At 54.6% G+C, this 17,062-nt stretch overlaps 2 protein-coding genes across 2 annotated transcripts; both read left to right on the top strand.

The window, feature by feature from the left end:
* Positions 1-20: 20 nt before the first annotated feature.
* On the top strand, positions 21-11,221 carry SPRED3 (sprouty related EVH1 domain containing 3). Its single transcript, XM_079117305.1, is given in 9 exon segments — positions 21-115; positions 1,576-1,648; positions 1,650-1,700; positions 1,702-1,735; positions 1,738-1,757; positions 3,069-3,237; positions 3,330-3,409; positions 5,798-5,941; positions 6,667-11,221. Coding segments are annotated over 8 exon segments (1,233 nt in total). The 5' UTR covers positions 21-115; positions 1,576-1,579; the 3' UTR covers positions 7,333-11,221.
* Positions 11,222-12,406: 1,185 nt separating this feature from the next.
* On the top strand, positions 12,407-16,656 carry FAM98C (family with sequence similarity 98 member C). Its single transcript, XM_079117764.1, has 8 exons — positions 12,407-12,559; positions 12,660-12,808; positions 12,885-13,019; positions 13,411-13,616; positions 13,827-13,904; positions 13,989-14,105; positions 14,833-15,000; positions 16,321-16,656. The coding sequence occupies exons 1-8, from the start codon at positions 12,495-12,497 to the stop codon at positions 16,459-16,461; spliced, it is 1,059 nt and encodes a 352-aa protein (XP_078973890.1). The 5' UTR covers positions 12,407-12,494; the 3' UTR covers positions 16,462-16,656.
* Positions 16,657-17,062: the final 406 nt, after the last annotated feature.

Here is a 17,062-nt window from a genome sequence, read left to right on the forward strand (position 1 = left end):
GCTCCCGGTGCCCGTCTCCAGCGCCGCCGGAGCCAGCGAGGGAGCCGGAGCGGACAGGAGGAGGAGGAGGCCCGCGTCGCCGCCGCTCGGAGCCCGGCCGGAGCCTCCCAGGCAGGTGCAGAGGGGCCGCGAGGGGGCGGGGGCTGACAGACCGCCTGCCCCAGTGAGGGGGCGGCCAGGACCGCGCAGCGCCTTCTGCCCACCCCCGGCGCCCCGCGGGCCCGGCTGGGAGGACAAGGGGATGGGGGCCCCAAACTGCGCGGGCAGCCATTGGGGTACCAGTCTCCATTTGGGGGTCCTGGACTTCCTTCGAGGACTCCTCATTCACAAAATTCCGTCCTGGACCCTCACCATTGAGGAACTCTGAGGACCACTCCCCCGGGGAACATAGATGTGTGAGGAGCGTAGGGCACCCCGAGATACCGGTGCCCCAGCCCAGCTAGGCCCTGGGGGGGACCCCTGCCCTTTTCCCCTGCTTCACCTGTTGTCGGGGGAGGCGGGCGGACAAAGGAAGCAGAGTCACGTGACTGCTCATTCACAAAATCCCATCCCATTGAGAAAAGGGGGCTGGGGGCGCTGCGGCCGCCCCTTCCCCTCCCGAAGGGCCGGGGAAACCCGGCAGCCTGCAGGTGGGGGAGGGGGCTAGAACTCGTTGCTTGGGTTCCTAAGGTGGGGACGCCAGGGTCCCTGTGCTGGATGTCCGTGAGGGGCTGGATGCTAATCCAAATTACTGGGGGGGAGGGCTACGTATCCAGAACTGGGGGGGGCAGGATGAGATATTTTGAAGGATGCTGGGGAGGGGAATCATCTCCCCACCCACCTCCCATCTCTCCCCCTTGGCTTCGCTCGGCTGGGACCTGAGGGAGCAGCCTTGATTTTTGTGAATGAACTGCTCCCAGCATATCTTCGGTCGCCGGTTTCTGGCTTCCTCTGCCTCCATCTCTTTCTCTCGGCCTCTTTCTGGCCATTTCTGGTTCTCTCCCTGCTCCCCGTCCATCTCCCCGTTGCTGGGTGACTCAGTGAGCTTTGCATCCGGTCTCATTCATAAATCCGGGAAGGGGTGGGGGGAAGAGAGCCAGGGTTTCTCACCCCAGCAGTGGCCTGGGTGACGGGTGTGGAGGCAGGGTTGGGAGCACTGGAGCTGAGTTGATGGGCCCAGAGAAATACATATGCGCAGGAACCCAACTGTGAGGGGGGACGCTGGGTGGGGCTGTGGGTATGTGCTCAGAGGGAAGGAGACCGGGTTGAGGGGATGAGAGGAGGGGGAGGGGAAGTGGAAAACTAAGGCTGTGGGCTGGCGATGGAAAAGATGGGGGGCAGGTGGGTATGGAGAGAAAAGATGGGTATCTGGAAGAAGGCAGACACAGGCAAGAAGAGATGTCACAAGGAAGAAAGGAACCATGCTAGAATAAAGTGGACATGAGGGGACAGACAGCTGGTATGGGTGGCTGAGGGTGCAGTGGATCCTGATGTGAGAGAGGAGGCCCGGGGGAGGCCAGGGTTGGGAGAACTCTGAAGGGGAAACAGAATTTGATTTCACTGACTGTTGTCCCCTGTCCTCCCAACCTCCTTCAGGTACATGGTGCGGGTCCGAGCCGTGGTGATGGCCCGAGATGACTCCAGTGGGGGCTGGCTGCCTGTGGGGGGCGGGGGGCCTCAGCCAGGTGAGCGTTTGTCGGGTCCGAGGGGCCAGGCCCGAGGGGGGGGACCCGCCAGGGGCACTACGTCATCCACGGGAGCGCCTCCGGGACCAGAAAGTGAGCCAACCCTGGGGCGTGGGGTAGGGTGGGGGCTGGGGAGGCAGGGGAATGGGCCGCACGCAGAGAAGGCAGGTTGTCTCCCAGCCTGGGAGCCCAAACTGGGACCTGGGGTGGAGTTTGGAAGCGACTCTAACCTACAGACAAGATCTGGGAATTTCCGGAGTGTTGGGGTATCAAGCAGGTCCTATCTACTCTGGTGGCCTTTAGTCTGTCACAGCAACCTCCTGACTGGTCTCCCTGACTAGTTCCTGCTCCTGGCTTTGTCCCCAGTCTGTTCCACAGGGGCCCTGCTGACACCCACCTCAGATCATGTCCCTCTTCCCCTTAGAACCCTCCCCTGGATCCTGAGTACCCTAAGTGTAGGGAGGCATTTGGTGGGGGTCTGCTTGGAATTGCTAAATACAGTTGACAATTCTGTGTGTGAGTTCAACAGGAATCACTGGGCTGTCTGGCCCGATTTGGAGGAACGATGTGGAAATTTCACCTGGGGATGTAGTAGGAAGATTCGGATTGTTTGAAAAGGCTTTGGGGGAAGGGCAATAGTTTTAGGAGCAATGTGGGGGGATTTGAATGCTGTGGAGGATTGTAGTGGTGTGTTAGGCAAGAACCTGAGGGAACACCCAGGGTGTTGGCCAGCATTGAGGGGGAATCTGGAAGTTTAATAAAAATATTTTTAGGATAAGGGTTTAGGAGATTCCTGAGACATCAGAATTACCCCCCCCACACACACAGCACATACACATATACACATATTTTTTTGTACTGGGGTTTGACTCCAAGGGTACATTACCACTGAACTACATTCCCAGCCCTTTTTATTTTTTATTGTGACACAGGTCTCACTAAATTGCTGAGGCCTGGCTCTGAACTTGTGATCTTCCTGCCTCAGCCTCCTGAGTCGCTAGGATTATAGGCATGCACCACTGTGCCCTGTGGGATTAACTAATATTTTGACATGTTCAGTAAAGGTTGAGGAGTGCTCTAAATCTGAAGGGGGCATGTTGGGTCATCAGAAAGGGGTTAACAATGCTATTAGGCAGTCATAAAATCTGGGAGTCCTACTGGGACATCACAGGAGAATATTAGGAAAATGTAGAGATCAAGTGTTTGGAGGAAATATTGAAGTATCAGAGACGCATTCCATAAAATTGGAGGATTATATTGGGGTGTCAGTCAGGGTTCAGGGGTATGCCTGGGATTGGGGAATGAGGTTGGTAGGATGTTGGGGTGTGCAGAGGGCCTGGGGATAAGGGGAAGTCACAGCCATGACCGGTCCCGTATCTTATCCACTCCCCTCCTGCCCCTTAGACCACCTTGGAGTGTACCCTGAGGCCAGGCTTGGTTTACAACAAAGTAAACCCTATCTTCCACCATTGGAGCCTGGGAGACTGCAAGTTCGGACTGACATTTCAGAGTCCTGCAGAGGCTGATGAGTTCCAGAAGAGCCTGCTGGCTGCACTGGCTGCTCTGGGCCGAGGTGAGTGTGCAGGCGGGGGGCACTGGGACTGGGGGCAGGCAAGGAGAAGCTGGGACCCGGGGACTCACTGTCTGCCTCTTTCCCTGCCCCAGGTTCGCTCACTCCCTCCTCTTCCTCCTCCTCCTCCTCCTCCCCTTCCCAGGATACTGCAGAGACTCCCTGCCCTCTGACGGTGAGTCTGGGGTGCCTCTGCTGGGAGGGCTGGGCTTGGTTCCTAGTCTAAAACCATTCCTGAGCACCTCCTGTGTAGCAGGCACCAGGCCACATGCTGGGGACACAAAATTGGGCTGAAACTATTAGTGTCAATTCAATCCCAGTTATTCTAGTTTTTTGTTCTATGATGAGTTACATACTTATTCAAGGGTACTTATTGAGCACCTTCTGTGTACCAGGCAGTATTTTAGGCACCGAGACACATCAGTGAACAAAAACGTTCCTTTTTTCTTGGAGTTTCTATTCTAGTACAGGAAAGGCTGGAAAAAGAATATATTTTATAGGTGATTAAATATTAAAAGGAAATAGGGCTGGATGTGCACACTGTAATCCTACCTACTTGGAGGCTGAGGCAGGGAGACTGAAAGCTGGAGGCCAGCCCTGGCAACTTAGTGATACCCTACCTCAAAATAAAAAAATAGGAAGGTCTGGGGCGTAGCTCAGTTCAGTGCTGGAGTGGCCCCGCATCTAATTTCCAGCATGCGGAGCACTTGCCTAGCATGTACAAGACCCTTGGTTTTATCCAAAAAAAAAAAAAAAAAAAAAGAGAGAGAGAGAGAAAGTAAATAGATGAACAGATGAAAGACAGTTCCATGTACCAGTTATTCAGACTACAAGCCTTGGGGGATGATCATCTTTTTATGCTTCTCGTCTAATGTGTCAGCAAATGCTGGTTCTACTTGCAGAGTGGTCAGAATCTGCCTCCCTCCTGGCCAACCTCGACTCCCAACTGCACCATCTCCACGGTGTCTCATTGTTACCACCCCCCTTCCCTTCCCCTCCTGTCTGTGTCCCACACAAAGCCTGTGGAACCCTGTGGACAGTTGAGTCAGATCATACCCCTCCCCCACCCAGAACCCTCCCAGGGCTTTGTCTTACTCAAGGTAAAACCCTTACAGTGGTACATAAGATCCCCCACCATCTGGCCCTGGGTTGCCCTCCTCCTCACTTCCCCTCCCCCAGCCTCACTGGCCTCCTTTTTCCCACTCCAGGGAGGCGGGCACACTCCTTTCTCAGGGCCTTGCACTGACCCTTCTCTCTGGGACACTTTTCCCCAGATTCCTACAGGGCTCATTCTCTTCTTTCTTTCAGGGCTTTATACAAATATCACCTTCCTTGTAATGCCCTCCCTAATAACCTTGTAAAGTCACAGTCTCCTACTGCCCCTTATCAGGTTCTAATTTTTTCCCATCTTCTAAGTATTTTCCTTCTTTGTTTTCTGAAAAGACAGCTTTCTTATCTAGTAGTTTACCCCCCATGTCAGCTCCATGAGGTGAGGATCTTCCGTAGGTTTCATGCTGCACTGCTAAAACAGGTACACAGTCATGTTGGTGAGTGTGTCCCTGGGTTGCATAAAGGAATGCACAGCCCGTTGGTGCATTTTGGCGCTTGCTGGGGATGGTGGGAGTTGCTGAGAATACTTGGGGAAACAAAACTTTTCCCTGAGCAGAAAAGGGGAGAATCTCAGGATGATGGGAGATGGAGGTGGGCGTGCAGCAGTCACCCACATTTCCTGTCTGTGGTGCCCTTATTTGAAAGATGCTCCAGCTCAAATCTGCACAGTGGCCTTTATGCTTGGCCTGCCATGAATGTATATTGAATGTAGTGAACAGAGGAGGTGGAATTATGCTCACCTTACAGGAAGCAAGTTGAAGGTCTGAGAAGTGGCAAACTTTAGCTGGTAAAGGACAGAAGCTGATTTGGACAGGAAGGTGGGCATTCCAGGTGGTGGTGGTGAGTCCCCCATAAAGGTGGAGTGGTGAAGATGAGGCAGCAAGTTGGCCGATGGCCAAGGATGTCGGGTAATGGGAAGCTGGATGGTTTGATGTTCTGTGGGCCGCTGAGCTAAGCAGTTAAGAGTCTAAGCTGGTAGTGCCAGCTGTTGGGAGGCTGAGGCAGGAGCATCACAAGTTCAAGGCCAGCTGGGCAACTTTGGGACATCCTGTAAAATAAAAAGGGACTGGGGCCAGGTGTGGTGGCACACACCTATAATCCTCCTGTGGGTGGGGAGGTTGAGGCAGGAGGATCTCGAGTTCAAAGCCAGCCTCAGAAATTTAGCAAGGCTTGATAATGTTACATTTACAGCTCTTCCTGTACTTACATGGGCGGTGCCCTTTACAGAGGGTCCTAACCACATTCTTATGAATAGGTACTATTATTATCCCCATTTTACAGAGGTGGAAACTGAGACTCAGAGGTGAGCTCATTTGCAAGAGTCAGTGGCAGAGCCCTGCTTGAACCCAGGCCTGGCTGGCCTCAGAGCCCTTGCTTTCAGTGGGAGGGGTCTATGTGGTGCTTCAGCTTGCGGGGGAGGACTCCCCGCGCTGAGGCTGCTGATCTCCCCCAGTCCCACGTGGACAGCGACTCGTCTTCTAGTCATAGCCGCCAGGAGACGCCTCCTACCGCTGTGGCAGCCCCCATCGTCACCTTGGAGTCAGCTTCTGCCTTCGGGCCGGCCACGCCCCCCCAGCGCCGCCGCTCCTCTGCTCAGGTGCGACCTCTGCCCCCCAGTAGAAGTTTGGGTGGAGTGGGAATAGATGCCGCAGTAGCTAAGGGTGCTGGAGCTGAGACGTGGGGCGTGGGTGGAGGGTGGTGAAGGAGGACAGGTAGATCCAGGGAGTGACTAACCTGACTTCTGAGCTGGAGAAAATGAAGGCCTCGGTTTCTCCGAGATTTGGACAGGGTTTCCCCGTATCTGGTGAGCGCTTGGAGATTTGGGGGAGTTCTGAATTCCAGAGGGACTGGGGGATTACGTGGATAATTTTTCAAGTACATTAGAAGGCGGTGGTACTCATGGAAGGGCTCCTTAAAACGACTTAATTCATGCGTGAGTGTGGGGAGGCTTGGTACCCAAGAGAGTAAAAGGGACCCAGAGACTGGATTCCTTAGTCCTGAAGGGGGAGTTGGCTGGGAGCTGAAGGTAGGGGGTGCTGGGTGCTGGGAGCGTGACCAGGATGGGAGGCCTGTATGGCCAAGCCTGAATTCCTCTAACCCTGGGAGAGAAGGGGGCTGAGGGGTCTTGGGAGAGGAGCAGGCTGGGGTCTTGGAAGTCTGAATTCCCAGTCCAGGAGTGTTCCAAGGGGCAGGATTCTTGGATGACTGAGTTCTGTGGCTCGGTTTTAGAATTCTTGGGTCTTCTGAGATTGGGAGCAGTGGTCGGGTAGGTGAGTCACAGACCACTTGGCTAATCTGATCTTCTGTCCCTTCGTTCTGCAGAGCTACCCTCCGCTCCTACCGTTCACCGGGGTTCCAGAGCTCTCGGAGCCGGTGGCTGGGGCCGGAGGCCAGGGCTGGGGCGGACGCGGCTATGAGGATTACAGACGTTCTGGGCCTCCCACACCCCTTGCCCTGTCCACCTGTGTGGTGCCTTTCGCCAAGACTGGCACACTGAGGGGTGCAGCCCTGGGTCCCCCAGTATCACTACCTGCCCCTCTCACAGAAGCTGTGCCCCCTGCACCCCCAGCTCGCCCACCCCCGGGCCCGGGCCCTACCCCTGCACCCACCAAGGCCTCTCCTGAGGCTGAGGAGGCAGCGCGCTGCGTGCACTGCCGAGCGCTCTTCCGCCGCCGCGCAGATGGGCGTGGTGGCCGCTGTGCAGAGGCTCCAGACCCGGGTCGCCTACTTGTGCGCCGACTCAGCTGCCTGTGGTGCGCCGAGAGCTTGCTCTATCACTGCCTGTCGGATGCCGAGGGCGACTTCTCGGACCCGTGTGCCTGCGAGCCAGGCCACCCTCGCCCTGCCGCGCGCTGGGCTGCCCTGGCCGCGCTCTCCCTGGCGGTGCCCTGTCTCTGCTGCTACGCCCCCCTGCGTGCGTGCCACTGGGTTGCTGCGCGATGCGGCTGCGCAGGCTGCGGGGGTCGCCACGAGGAAGCTGCGCGGTGAGGACCGCCTGGTTGGCTCGGTTGCGGGACCTGACTTAGGACCCCAACTTGAGGGTCCAGGACCCCCAGACTCAAAACATCAAACCCAAACCTAGGCTCATTTGGAACTTGAAGCTTGAGTTTGGATTGAGAAATTCCAGGACCTGGAACCTGGACCCTAAGTCTATGACTGAGCGACCCCAGACCCACTTTCATTGGGATATCTGTCAAGAGTACCCAGGCCTGAGTTCTGGATTCTCCATCCTTCTTCCCTACTGAGGAGACTCTTTACATCCCCGGACTACATTTCAGAGGGCCTGGGAAGCACACGGATCCTTGAGAGATACAGAGACCTCGAACCCTGACTCCTTACACATTTGACCAACCCAGACCCCAATCACACCTAGCACCATAACCCTCAGATTACAGCCCCATAATTTGGAGTTGCCAATACCTGTCCCTGCCTGTATCCAGTTACTCCCAGATCTTGAGACCATAGGACCCCAAATCACCCCCAAATGGTCCCGGAATGTTCATATGAGACCTGGCACACCCACATATGAGATGTTCTTGTAGCTGCAGGACCTGGAGACACCAAACCCTCTGGGGTTTGAGACTGATATGGTCTGGAATCACCAGAGGCTGGCCTCAAGTCTACTCACTACTGAGTGCCCCACAGACCTGGCCTTGGATCCAAGATACTAGGTCTAACTTGCCCATGTGACCCCAGATGTCCTCGGACTCCAGAGTAAGATGCATTGAGTTCTTGGATATGCACAAATATGAGATGTTCTCTGACCAAAAGGATTTGGGAGGCTCATCCCAGAACTTCACAGGCACCAGACACCAAGATGCTGTGGGAATAAGGAATTGAAGACCTGTGTGGATTCGCCTACTCCCAAGCCAGGGTTCTTGGAGGCTTTGGATCTCATATGAACTCTGAGGTGTATTATACTCCCTGACATTATCACTGAAGGCCACAAACACCTCAGGGCTCAAGACGCTGCTCTCAAGTTTTCAAATAACCCTCTTCCAGTCCACCTTGGACCTGAATGTTGAGACCCAAGATGTCCTGGAATCTTTGGCTTCTTTTTACACACAGATCCCCAGTCTCCTAAAGGCCAGGTGGGAGTCCAGCTCCTCGAAGACGGGATGGCAACCCAGACCTCAACCCCTTGGCCTCCAGTTCCTGAGTGATCCCAAGGTGCTTTAAGAGCACTGGATCCAAGACTCCAAGGTGCCATCGACCATCAGATGCAGGGCTCAAGCCCTGACCACATTGGGATTGTTCTTGATTCAGGAGCTTGGTCCTTCCATACCAGTCACTCAGCTCCAAGATGCCCCAGCACCCTAGCACCCTCAGATGCCAGAGTTCTTGGACTCAAACTTCTCTAGCCTGATGCAGTCCCAAGATGCCTCTGCACCTGATTCCCCAGGCTTGGCTTGTGCAGCCTCAGAACTGTTACCCTTTGAATCTGCCACCCATAGGCCCCTGCAACCCCAAGTCCCCAGACTTTGGAATTCTGGTTTCCAGGACCCCAGCCCAATACCCTCACAATCCTCAGAATTGCCCTTTATCCTAAATCTCATCACTTTGAACTCAGATGCCTGGAGTCCAGGGCTACCCAGGAGCTCCCATTCCCACCTCCAGGGCCCACTGTCACCACAGAGGATGGTGCAGACTGTTCACTAAGCAAAGCACCCAGCTGCAGTGGTGTGCTGGGACTGTGATTCACACTGAAGTCTGCTGGCCAGGATGGGCTATCAGAGGAAGGCCTGCCTTTTTCTCACTTGCACAAAGGCACCTTTTGGGTGAGCTGTGGTTCTGCTGGGACCCCTGTAATCCCAGCCTTGTAGCTCTCCTTCAGGCCCAGCCCTGAGCCCTGGCTGTGGTTCAAGTCCATCCTTCATGAGCCTCCTTTTCCATCTCAGAGCTGGGGGTTGTTTTGGAAAGCTTAAAAGCCTGCTTCATGGCCCTTCCCCTTATGGGGAACGGGGATGCTACAGTCTCTGCCTTGGGTAGAGTGGGGTGTCCAAGCATACCTTAAGATCTGTTGTCTTGAATGATGGAACCAAGGTCTTAGAACAAGACATTCCCAATGTTTTGCAGGCTTGGGACCTGCATCTGGCCTCAAGCATCTGGAAATGTGCATTTACCTTTTTCACCCAGACTTGGATGGCCTTGTGGGGGTTCAAGGGATAGATCCTACTGTCACTTCCTTTAAATTATTAACTATTTATTGTATCCGGAACCTGTGAGATTCAGCTCTCCCAACCAGACCCTGGGATGGGTGAGAAAAGGGGGGGTGTCCCTCCCATCCCCACTCTGCCCAGCTCTCATCACTGTCAGACCCACCAGAGCTGAGGGCGGAGGGGCTGGGGGCTGGGGCAGCCTGGGTCCCCATCCCCCTCTCTGTGCCTCGGTCTCCCCCCTTCCATGGTGGGCGGGGGGAAGCTCCATTCTTAACCTACCTCGTTTTGGGGAGGGGTGGGACAGGAGACTAGAGTGCTGTATGGTGCTGTGAGATTTTTGGATGAAGCAGTGGGGGCTGCGACCCCAGCCCCCACCTCCCAGCACCGCCTCTCCCAGGTCTCCCAGTCCTATTCCCTGCTGATACCCACCTCTGATCCATGATTACCCTTCATCACCCCCAAATCAGGGGTGCATGAAGGGCTGACCCTGGGAGCCAGGAAGACCTTACACCCTGGAGCACCCAGGCCCAATTTCCCAGCTGCTCGCCCCTCAGATTGGATGCTTGGCCCCCAGACTTGGGGGAGGCACCCCAACATTTATCTTCCTGATCTTGATTCCAAGCCAGTCTGTGACCTCAACATTGTTAGTGTCAGTGCAGGCTGAAGTGGTGGGGAGGATGGGGGCCAAAGACCCAGCCTTGTCATCGGGGGAGGGGGCACAAGATCTGCTCCAAGAAACGTCTGTGACAAAGTCTCAGCCTGCGTTTTTTATTTGATTGGCGCGCCCCATCCTGTTCCCGAACTGCCATACCAGTCTCCTGCCTCAATTGTCCCTTCCCCACCACATCCTTTAGTCCCAAGAGCAGACTAGCTGAATCCCATACATTCTGGTCTCTCAAGTACATTCATTGAGCACCTATTATATGCTATATTATGCACCTGCTATGTTTAAAGCAGCAAACAGAACAGGCAATAATCCCCATTGGAGCATATGACTTTTTAGTGGGGAGACTATAAGTAACACACCTAATCTGTTAGAAAGGATATAAAGAGAAGATGGGCTTGGTGGTGCACACTTGTAATACCAGCAATTCAGGAGGCTGAGGGAGGAGGATGGCAAGTTCTAGGCCAGTCTAGGCAACTTAGCAAGCAAGACCCTGTCTCAGAATCGAAATAAAAGGGGCTGGGGATGTAGCTCAGTGATAGAGTGCCCCAGGTTCAATCCCTAGTGCTGGGGGAGGGGGGAAGCATGGGGATACAGAAGATTTTAGCTAGAGTGGTCAAGTGAGGCCTCACTCAGGAGCTGGCAATCAAATAAAGCCCTGAAGGAGGTAAGGTGGTCTGGTTCAAAGGAAAGGGAACAGCCAGTGCAAGATCTGAGGTAGGAGGGCGCCTGGTAAGTCTGAGGAGCACCCAGGGAGCTTTCATTGCTGAAGGGGAGGAAGGAAAGAATCCAAGGAGAGGAGGGGAGAGAGGTGACAGGGCAGATCTTGCAGGCCATTGTTTGGATTTTGTGCTTTATCCTGAGTCAGAAGGAGCCACGGGGAACTTTAAAGTATAGGCGAGATCCAAGCTGACTCAGGTTCACAGGCTCCCTCTGGCTGCATGTGGGGAACAGGCACTTGGGCATGAGGCAGGGTGACAGTGGAGGCTACTGTAATGGTCCAGGGAGGGACAACGGATAGGACCAGGGTGGAGACACTGGATCTATTTTGAAGATAGGGTCCACAGATTATATACTTAGTTCGATATAAGAATAGAATCAAAACTGGGGGTGTAGCTGAATGGTAGAGAGTGTGCTTAGTAGGTCCTGGGTTCATTTTCCAGCAAAATAATAGTCAAGGTTGTAAGTCCAAATTGGGGGTTGGCAATTTTTAATGTTTATTTAGCTCAACAAATGTCCTCCATGAGTGCCCTGCCTTGGGGTAGACAGGGCTTTGGAGGGACCGGTTCTGACCCTTGTTCTATGCTGAGGCTCCCGACTCACCTACTTCCAGGGAATGAGGACAGTCAGGGATAAGAACTGGAATGATGAGGTTTAACCAGAGCAACAAAATCAGCAGCAGTAATAACCACTAGGCTCAGGGGGTGAAAAGCTGGAATCTGGAATTAGAACTTTGAGTCCTGGCACCACCTTGAATTCACTGTGTAACTTACACTCTGAACCTTCTCTGTAAAATGGGGATAAGATGCTTAGCCTAGTAGCACACACTGAATTACTCAATACCGTAGTTGGTATTCTTATTTGAGTGCCCTCATATACTTTTTACTTAAGGACGAATTAATCCTTATAAACAATTCTAAGAGCAAGTTCTATTATTATCCCTATTATAATACAGATGGGAAGCAATTTGGCAGGAACCGGAGCTGGTGAGGGGCAGAGTCAAATCCTAACCCCGTCTGAGTGCCTCCTTGGGTGCAATCTCTTAAATGGCCACGGATCGCAGCAGCTCCAAGGCCTAGGGAAGTAGGAGGGTGAGGGCCTAAGGGGTACTTTGTGATGGCTGAGGAGGGTGGGGGAGCGGGTGTGAAGGGTTAGGTGGAATAGCTAGAGCTTTGACTTAATTCCAATCATAAGGAAAAAGAGGAAGCAAAGTTCTGAGTTGGAGACGGAGCTGTGTGAAGAACATTTGGACTTGGGTGAGTCAAGCGCAGAGGGCCACCAAGGGAGACAGGAAAAGGAAGCCGCAACTGCTTTATGTAGCCGCTGTAGCGACACTTACTAGCTTGTCGCGACCGTCGGGAACCTGAGCCAACGCTCTGGAATTTACAACCCCGGACAGGTTACCTGAAGGGCGGGGAGGGCGGGCGAGGGGGCGGGTACTGCCTTCTCCTGCGCCAATTGGAGCGCTTAAACCCTTTCGCGAGAAGAGGCTGATGGGCCGGGGCCACCACATGGCGCGGTGGGGTGGCGGTGCGCGCGGCGCTCCTGGGGCGGAGCCTGCCACTGGCCGGAAGGGGGCGTGAGTCCGGCACCCAGGCGACGTTTCCATGGAGGGGGCGGAGGCGGAAGCGCAGGAGGGGGCCGCAGTGGCCCGGGACTTGCGAGCTCTCGGGTAAGGGGTGTGTGATGTGGCTGGGGTTGGGGGGAGAAGAGCGGGTTTAACTCAGGACACCGACGGAGAGGGAACTGCACTGACCCACGCACCGCCGCAGGTATGGGGACTTCCCGGAGGTGGCATCAAGGGGCCCCTCGTGCCCAGACTTCAGAGCGCTGTGCGCGCGCCTGGCAACCGAGCTGGCTACACTGGGCACCCTGGAGGAGCAGCGAGAGGAGGGTGCCGAAGTGCTCAGCGTCGGCAACGGTGCGTTCAGAGTCGCGGGGGCCGGGGGGTGGATCCGCGCGATCGGCCGCGCCCTGACTCCCCCCACCTCCTGCAGGCCCGGGCGCGGAGGAGGAATTCCTGCGACAGTTGGCGGGACTGCTGCGGGCGTTGCACTGCCCGGATCGCGCGCTCTGCGGCGGAGACCGCGAGGCCGCGCTGCGGGAACCTGGCGCCGGCCTGCGCCTGCTGCGTGAGCCCCACGGTCCCGGGTTGCAGAAGTGGGAGAGGCTCGGAATAGTGAGGGCGGGCCGGTGTTCCCAAGGAGGCGTGGTCGGAATTTTAGGGCGGACCAGAGGATCCGAAGTGGGTGGGGTCAGCACTGGGGCTGGCAGAGAGCTCGGCGGTGGGCAGGGTTAGAATTTTGACGGAAGACTCTGGAAGCTCCAGTGGGTTGAGTCAGATGGAACCGGGCAGGTTGTTTTGAAGTGGGCGGGAGTCGGATTCCGAGGAGAAGACCGGGTCTCAAGTAGGTGAGGCTTCTTCTGGAGGCGGAGCCAGTGGTCCCAGTGGGCAGGGCCGGAAGGTGGTGGGAAAGCGTCCACCGCCACTGCACCCGCACTGATCCCTTTTCCTATTTTCAGGCTTTCTCTGCTCTGAGCTCCAGGCTGCCCGCCTCTTGTGCTTGCGCCCCCTGCTGGGCTCCAGCTCTTTGACGCCCCTTGGGGACGGGGCAGAGGAGGAAGATGGCATGGTCCAGGAACTGGTCCTTACCCTCCAAGCCCTGGGGCTGTCCAGACCTATGCCAGGGACTCATGCCAGCCAGCTACTGCGGGAGTTACATGCCAAGGTAGAGGCCCGGGCCACTCCACTTTTTGGGGGAGAGGCTCTTCTTTGCAAAAGGAGCCCTAGCAGGAGTGCCCCATCACGTAGGCGTGCTTTTAGAACTGTGGCCACCATTTTTGGTTTTGTGGCCAGGGTCCTCAGGACCGAGGGGAACTGGGGTCCATGGATGGGTTCATCCTGTTTCTGCCTCAGTTGACCTCTCTTCTCCCATCAGATTTCAGAGCTGCTGCCTTCCCTGCCCCCAGGGTCCATGCAACCCCTCCTCAGCTACCCACTGAACACACGCCAATGGGTAAGACTATATACAGTTACAGGTGACATCCAGAGGCGGGAATGAGAGGGACCTTTTCAGTATGACTGAGACCTTTTCTTCCAGAAAGCGTTGGAGTCTGTGTCCCAAAGTTTGACAGATCAGTACTGCTGCCGTCGCTGCCTCCTACTCAAGCGCCTCGACCTCACGATATCTGCTTTCCACTGGAGTGATCGCGCAAAGGTGTGGAAAAGGAAGGAGCAGGGAGGCCTAGTGGGGGCCACAACTATGAGGAGGAATGAGGGCCAGGAATATTACCCTCTAGAAGTTCTGAGGCTCAGACCATTTTAGAAACTTGTAAGGTTTGATGCTTTTAGAATCTCAAGGCCTTCAGGGAATTCTAGAATTCCCAGCTCTGAGCCCGGAGTGTCTTCAGAACTATACCCCTTGTGTAGAGGTGTGGGCAGTGATGCTATCTTAGTTTGTTTTGTGTTGCCATGACAAAGTACTGGTGACTGGATACTTTATAAGGAAAAGAGGTTTATTTTGGCTATGGTTTTACAGGCTGAAAAGTTCAAGTTTGGGCAGCCAGATATGGCAAGGGCTCATGCTGTGTGGCATCATATCGTGGGGGTATTTGTAAAAGAGGCACATGAGGAAAAAGGCAAAAACATGGGCTACCTCGCTTGTTATAAAGTGAGTCCAGTGCACTGAGGCCTAACGGACTCCCACTAGGCAGGCATTGATACTTCTAAGGGTCATGCCCCCGTGACCTCATAAGCCACCCCTAGACTCTGCTGCTTCAAGGGCCCACCATTTCTTAATACCATTACACTGGGAACCAATTTTCCTGCACATGACTCACATACAAAGCCTGCAGAGGCCCTGAGTGGGGAAGAAATGCTTCCAAGATGATGTCCCACCCAGGGAGGGCTCTTGGGCACCTTCTCCTTATGCCCTGCCCCTCCAGGCCCAAGGACAGGCCATGAAGGCAGTGCTGACACCAATTCGAGAGGTTTTGAGCCCAGGATCAGATGTCTCTATTGCGCACGTTCTGGCTGCCCGAGCTGACCTTTCTCGCCTGGTCCCAGCAACCAGCGTGGCTGCCCGCCGAGGGACCAGCTGTGCCATCAACAAGGTGGGCACCTGGGTGGGGAAGGTCTATGACATCCTTGGCCTTCAAATTGGCCTTTTAGCCTTTGCCCTTTCCACAGCTGTCCTCTCTCCCTGGTCTTGGCCTCTGGACTGACCTCCTCCAAGCAGCCCCACCTCACGTGGCAGCCAGAAGGCACTGGACTCTCAAGACTCTTACCACGGGCTTCCCCGGCTCAGAACCTTACCGTGGCTCTCTAGTGCTTCAAATGAAGTCCTGCTATTTACAGAGCCATTGCCCACCTCACCAGGTTGAGTTTAAGCTCTACCCCCAGTACTTTATCTTCTTTATGATATATTTTTTTTAATTACTGGGGATTGAACCCACAGGTGCTCTACCACTGAGCTAAATCCCCAGTCCTTTTTATTTTTATCTTGAGGCTGGCCTCGAACTTGGCATCTTTCTATCTCAGCCTCCTAAGTTGCTGGGATTACAGGTGTGTGCCACTGCAGCTGGCTTAGCCTCCCCACCCCCATTCCTCCCAGGACTGGGGATTAAATCTAGGGCATTCTACCTTTGAGCTACACTCCCAACCCTTTCTATTTTTTATCTTGAGACAGAGTCTCACCAAGTTGTTGAAGCTGGCCTCAAACTTAAGATCCTCCTGCCTCAGCCTCCCAAGTCACTGATTCCAGGTGTGCATCACCCCACCCAGCCAGCTTAACCAGTTTTTAAAAAGAAATAGCTGCTGTTTAAATGATTAAGTATCTAGCCTCATAGCTCTCTAAAGTAATTTTAAACTTGCAGTGGGCAAATAATGGATATTTTAGGGAAAAAGACACTGGATTGCTGGAAATGTTATCCAAAGCCCATATATGAAATAGATAGAGTTGAGGTACTCTCATTAATATGGGGTGGGGACTTGGACCTTTGCCATATCTTTCCCTCTTTCTGAAACCCTCCCCCTGCTTTTTTTTTTTTTTTTTGTTACCAGGGATTGAACCCAGGGCCTTAGCCACTGAGCCACATCACTGGCCTATTTTATTTAAAATATTTTATTTAGAGACAGGACCTCACTAAGTTGCTGAGGCTGGCTTTGAACTTGCAATCCTCCTGCCTCAGCCTCCCAAGCTGCTGGATTACAGGCGTGCGCCACCACGTCCGGCCACTTCCTGAGGTCCTCTGAAGCCAGTCTGAAAGCTCAAAGCTTCTGTCTTCTCTCAGTGCAGTCCCTTCCCCAGCCATCACCCAGAGTCCCCACCTGCCCTTCCTTCCTAGTCTCATGCTGTTCCCATGGCTCTCTGGCCCCCTTGTCCAAGATTTTTATTTTTTTCCCTCTGAAAGTCAAGTCTAATCAATTCTTAGGTGCTTATGGGTGAAATGCCAGACCGGGGTGGCCGCCCAAATGAGCTGGAGGCTCCCATGCCCAGCTGGCAGAGTCGAAGAGAAGATGGCGGCGGCTGGAAAGCAGGCCGCCAGCGCTGGGGCCGCAAGAAGAAGAAGTAGGAGGCTGGGGCTGGGGTCCTCCGCGGGATGCCGGTGCCACCCGTCATCTTTGGGGAGTCAGTCTGAGGGTTTCCCTTGGCACTTGGCACCCAAGTCCCCTATCCCCTGGTTCTGGAGGCCCCAAATGTCCGGTGCCCATCCACCACTCAATGCCAAGAACCATGTTCCCTGGAAAATAAATTTAATTTTGATGGCCATAGGACCTGTCTCTGTTGAGGCCAGGCCAGGGGTGCGTGGGCTAGTGGAGGGGTAGAGGGTCTCTGCCCTGCGTCTGCTCCACAGGGTCCTCTGCTTTTCCACAACACCCCTTTCCCTTCCTGTGGGCGTGGGGAAGGACACACGGAGGCCTGGGATAAACACTTATCCGATGCCTACCCTGTGCCAGCCCCGTTCTAGGCACTGGGGACACAGCAGGGAAAGACAGGTAACATTTCTGGTGAGGAAGGAGGGACATTTAACAAAATATAGGTGAAACATGAATCTGTCAGATAAAGGAAACAACAGTGGAGGAAAAGAGAGCTAGAGGGCAGGATGGGCAGGGGCAGTGAGGCCTCTCTGAGAAGTGTCCCTTGAGCACAGTTTCAGAAAATAAGCCACATTG

This window comes from Sciurus vulgaris (assembly GCF_902686455.1).
Source record: "Sciurus vulgaris genome assembly, chromosome: 17".
NCBI classification, from domain to species: Eukaryota; Metazoa; Chordata; class Mammalia; order Rodentia; family Sciuridae; genus Sciurus; species Sciurus vulgaris.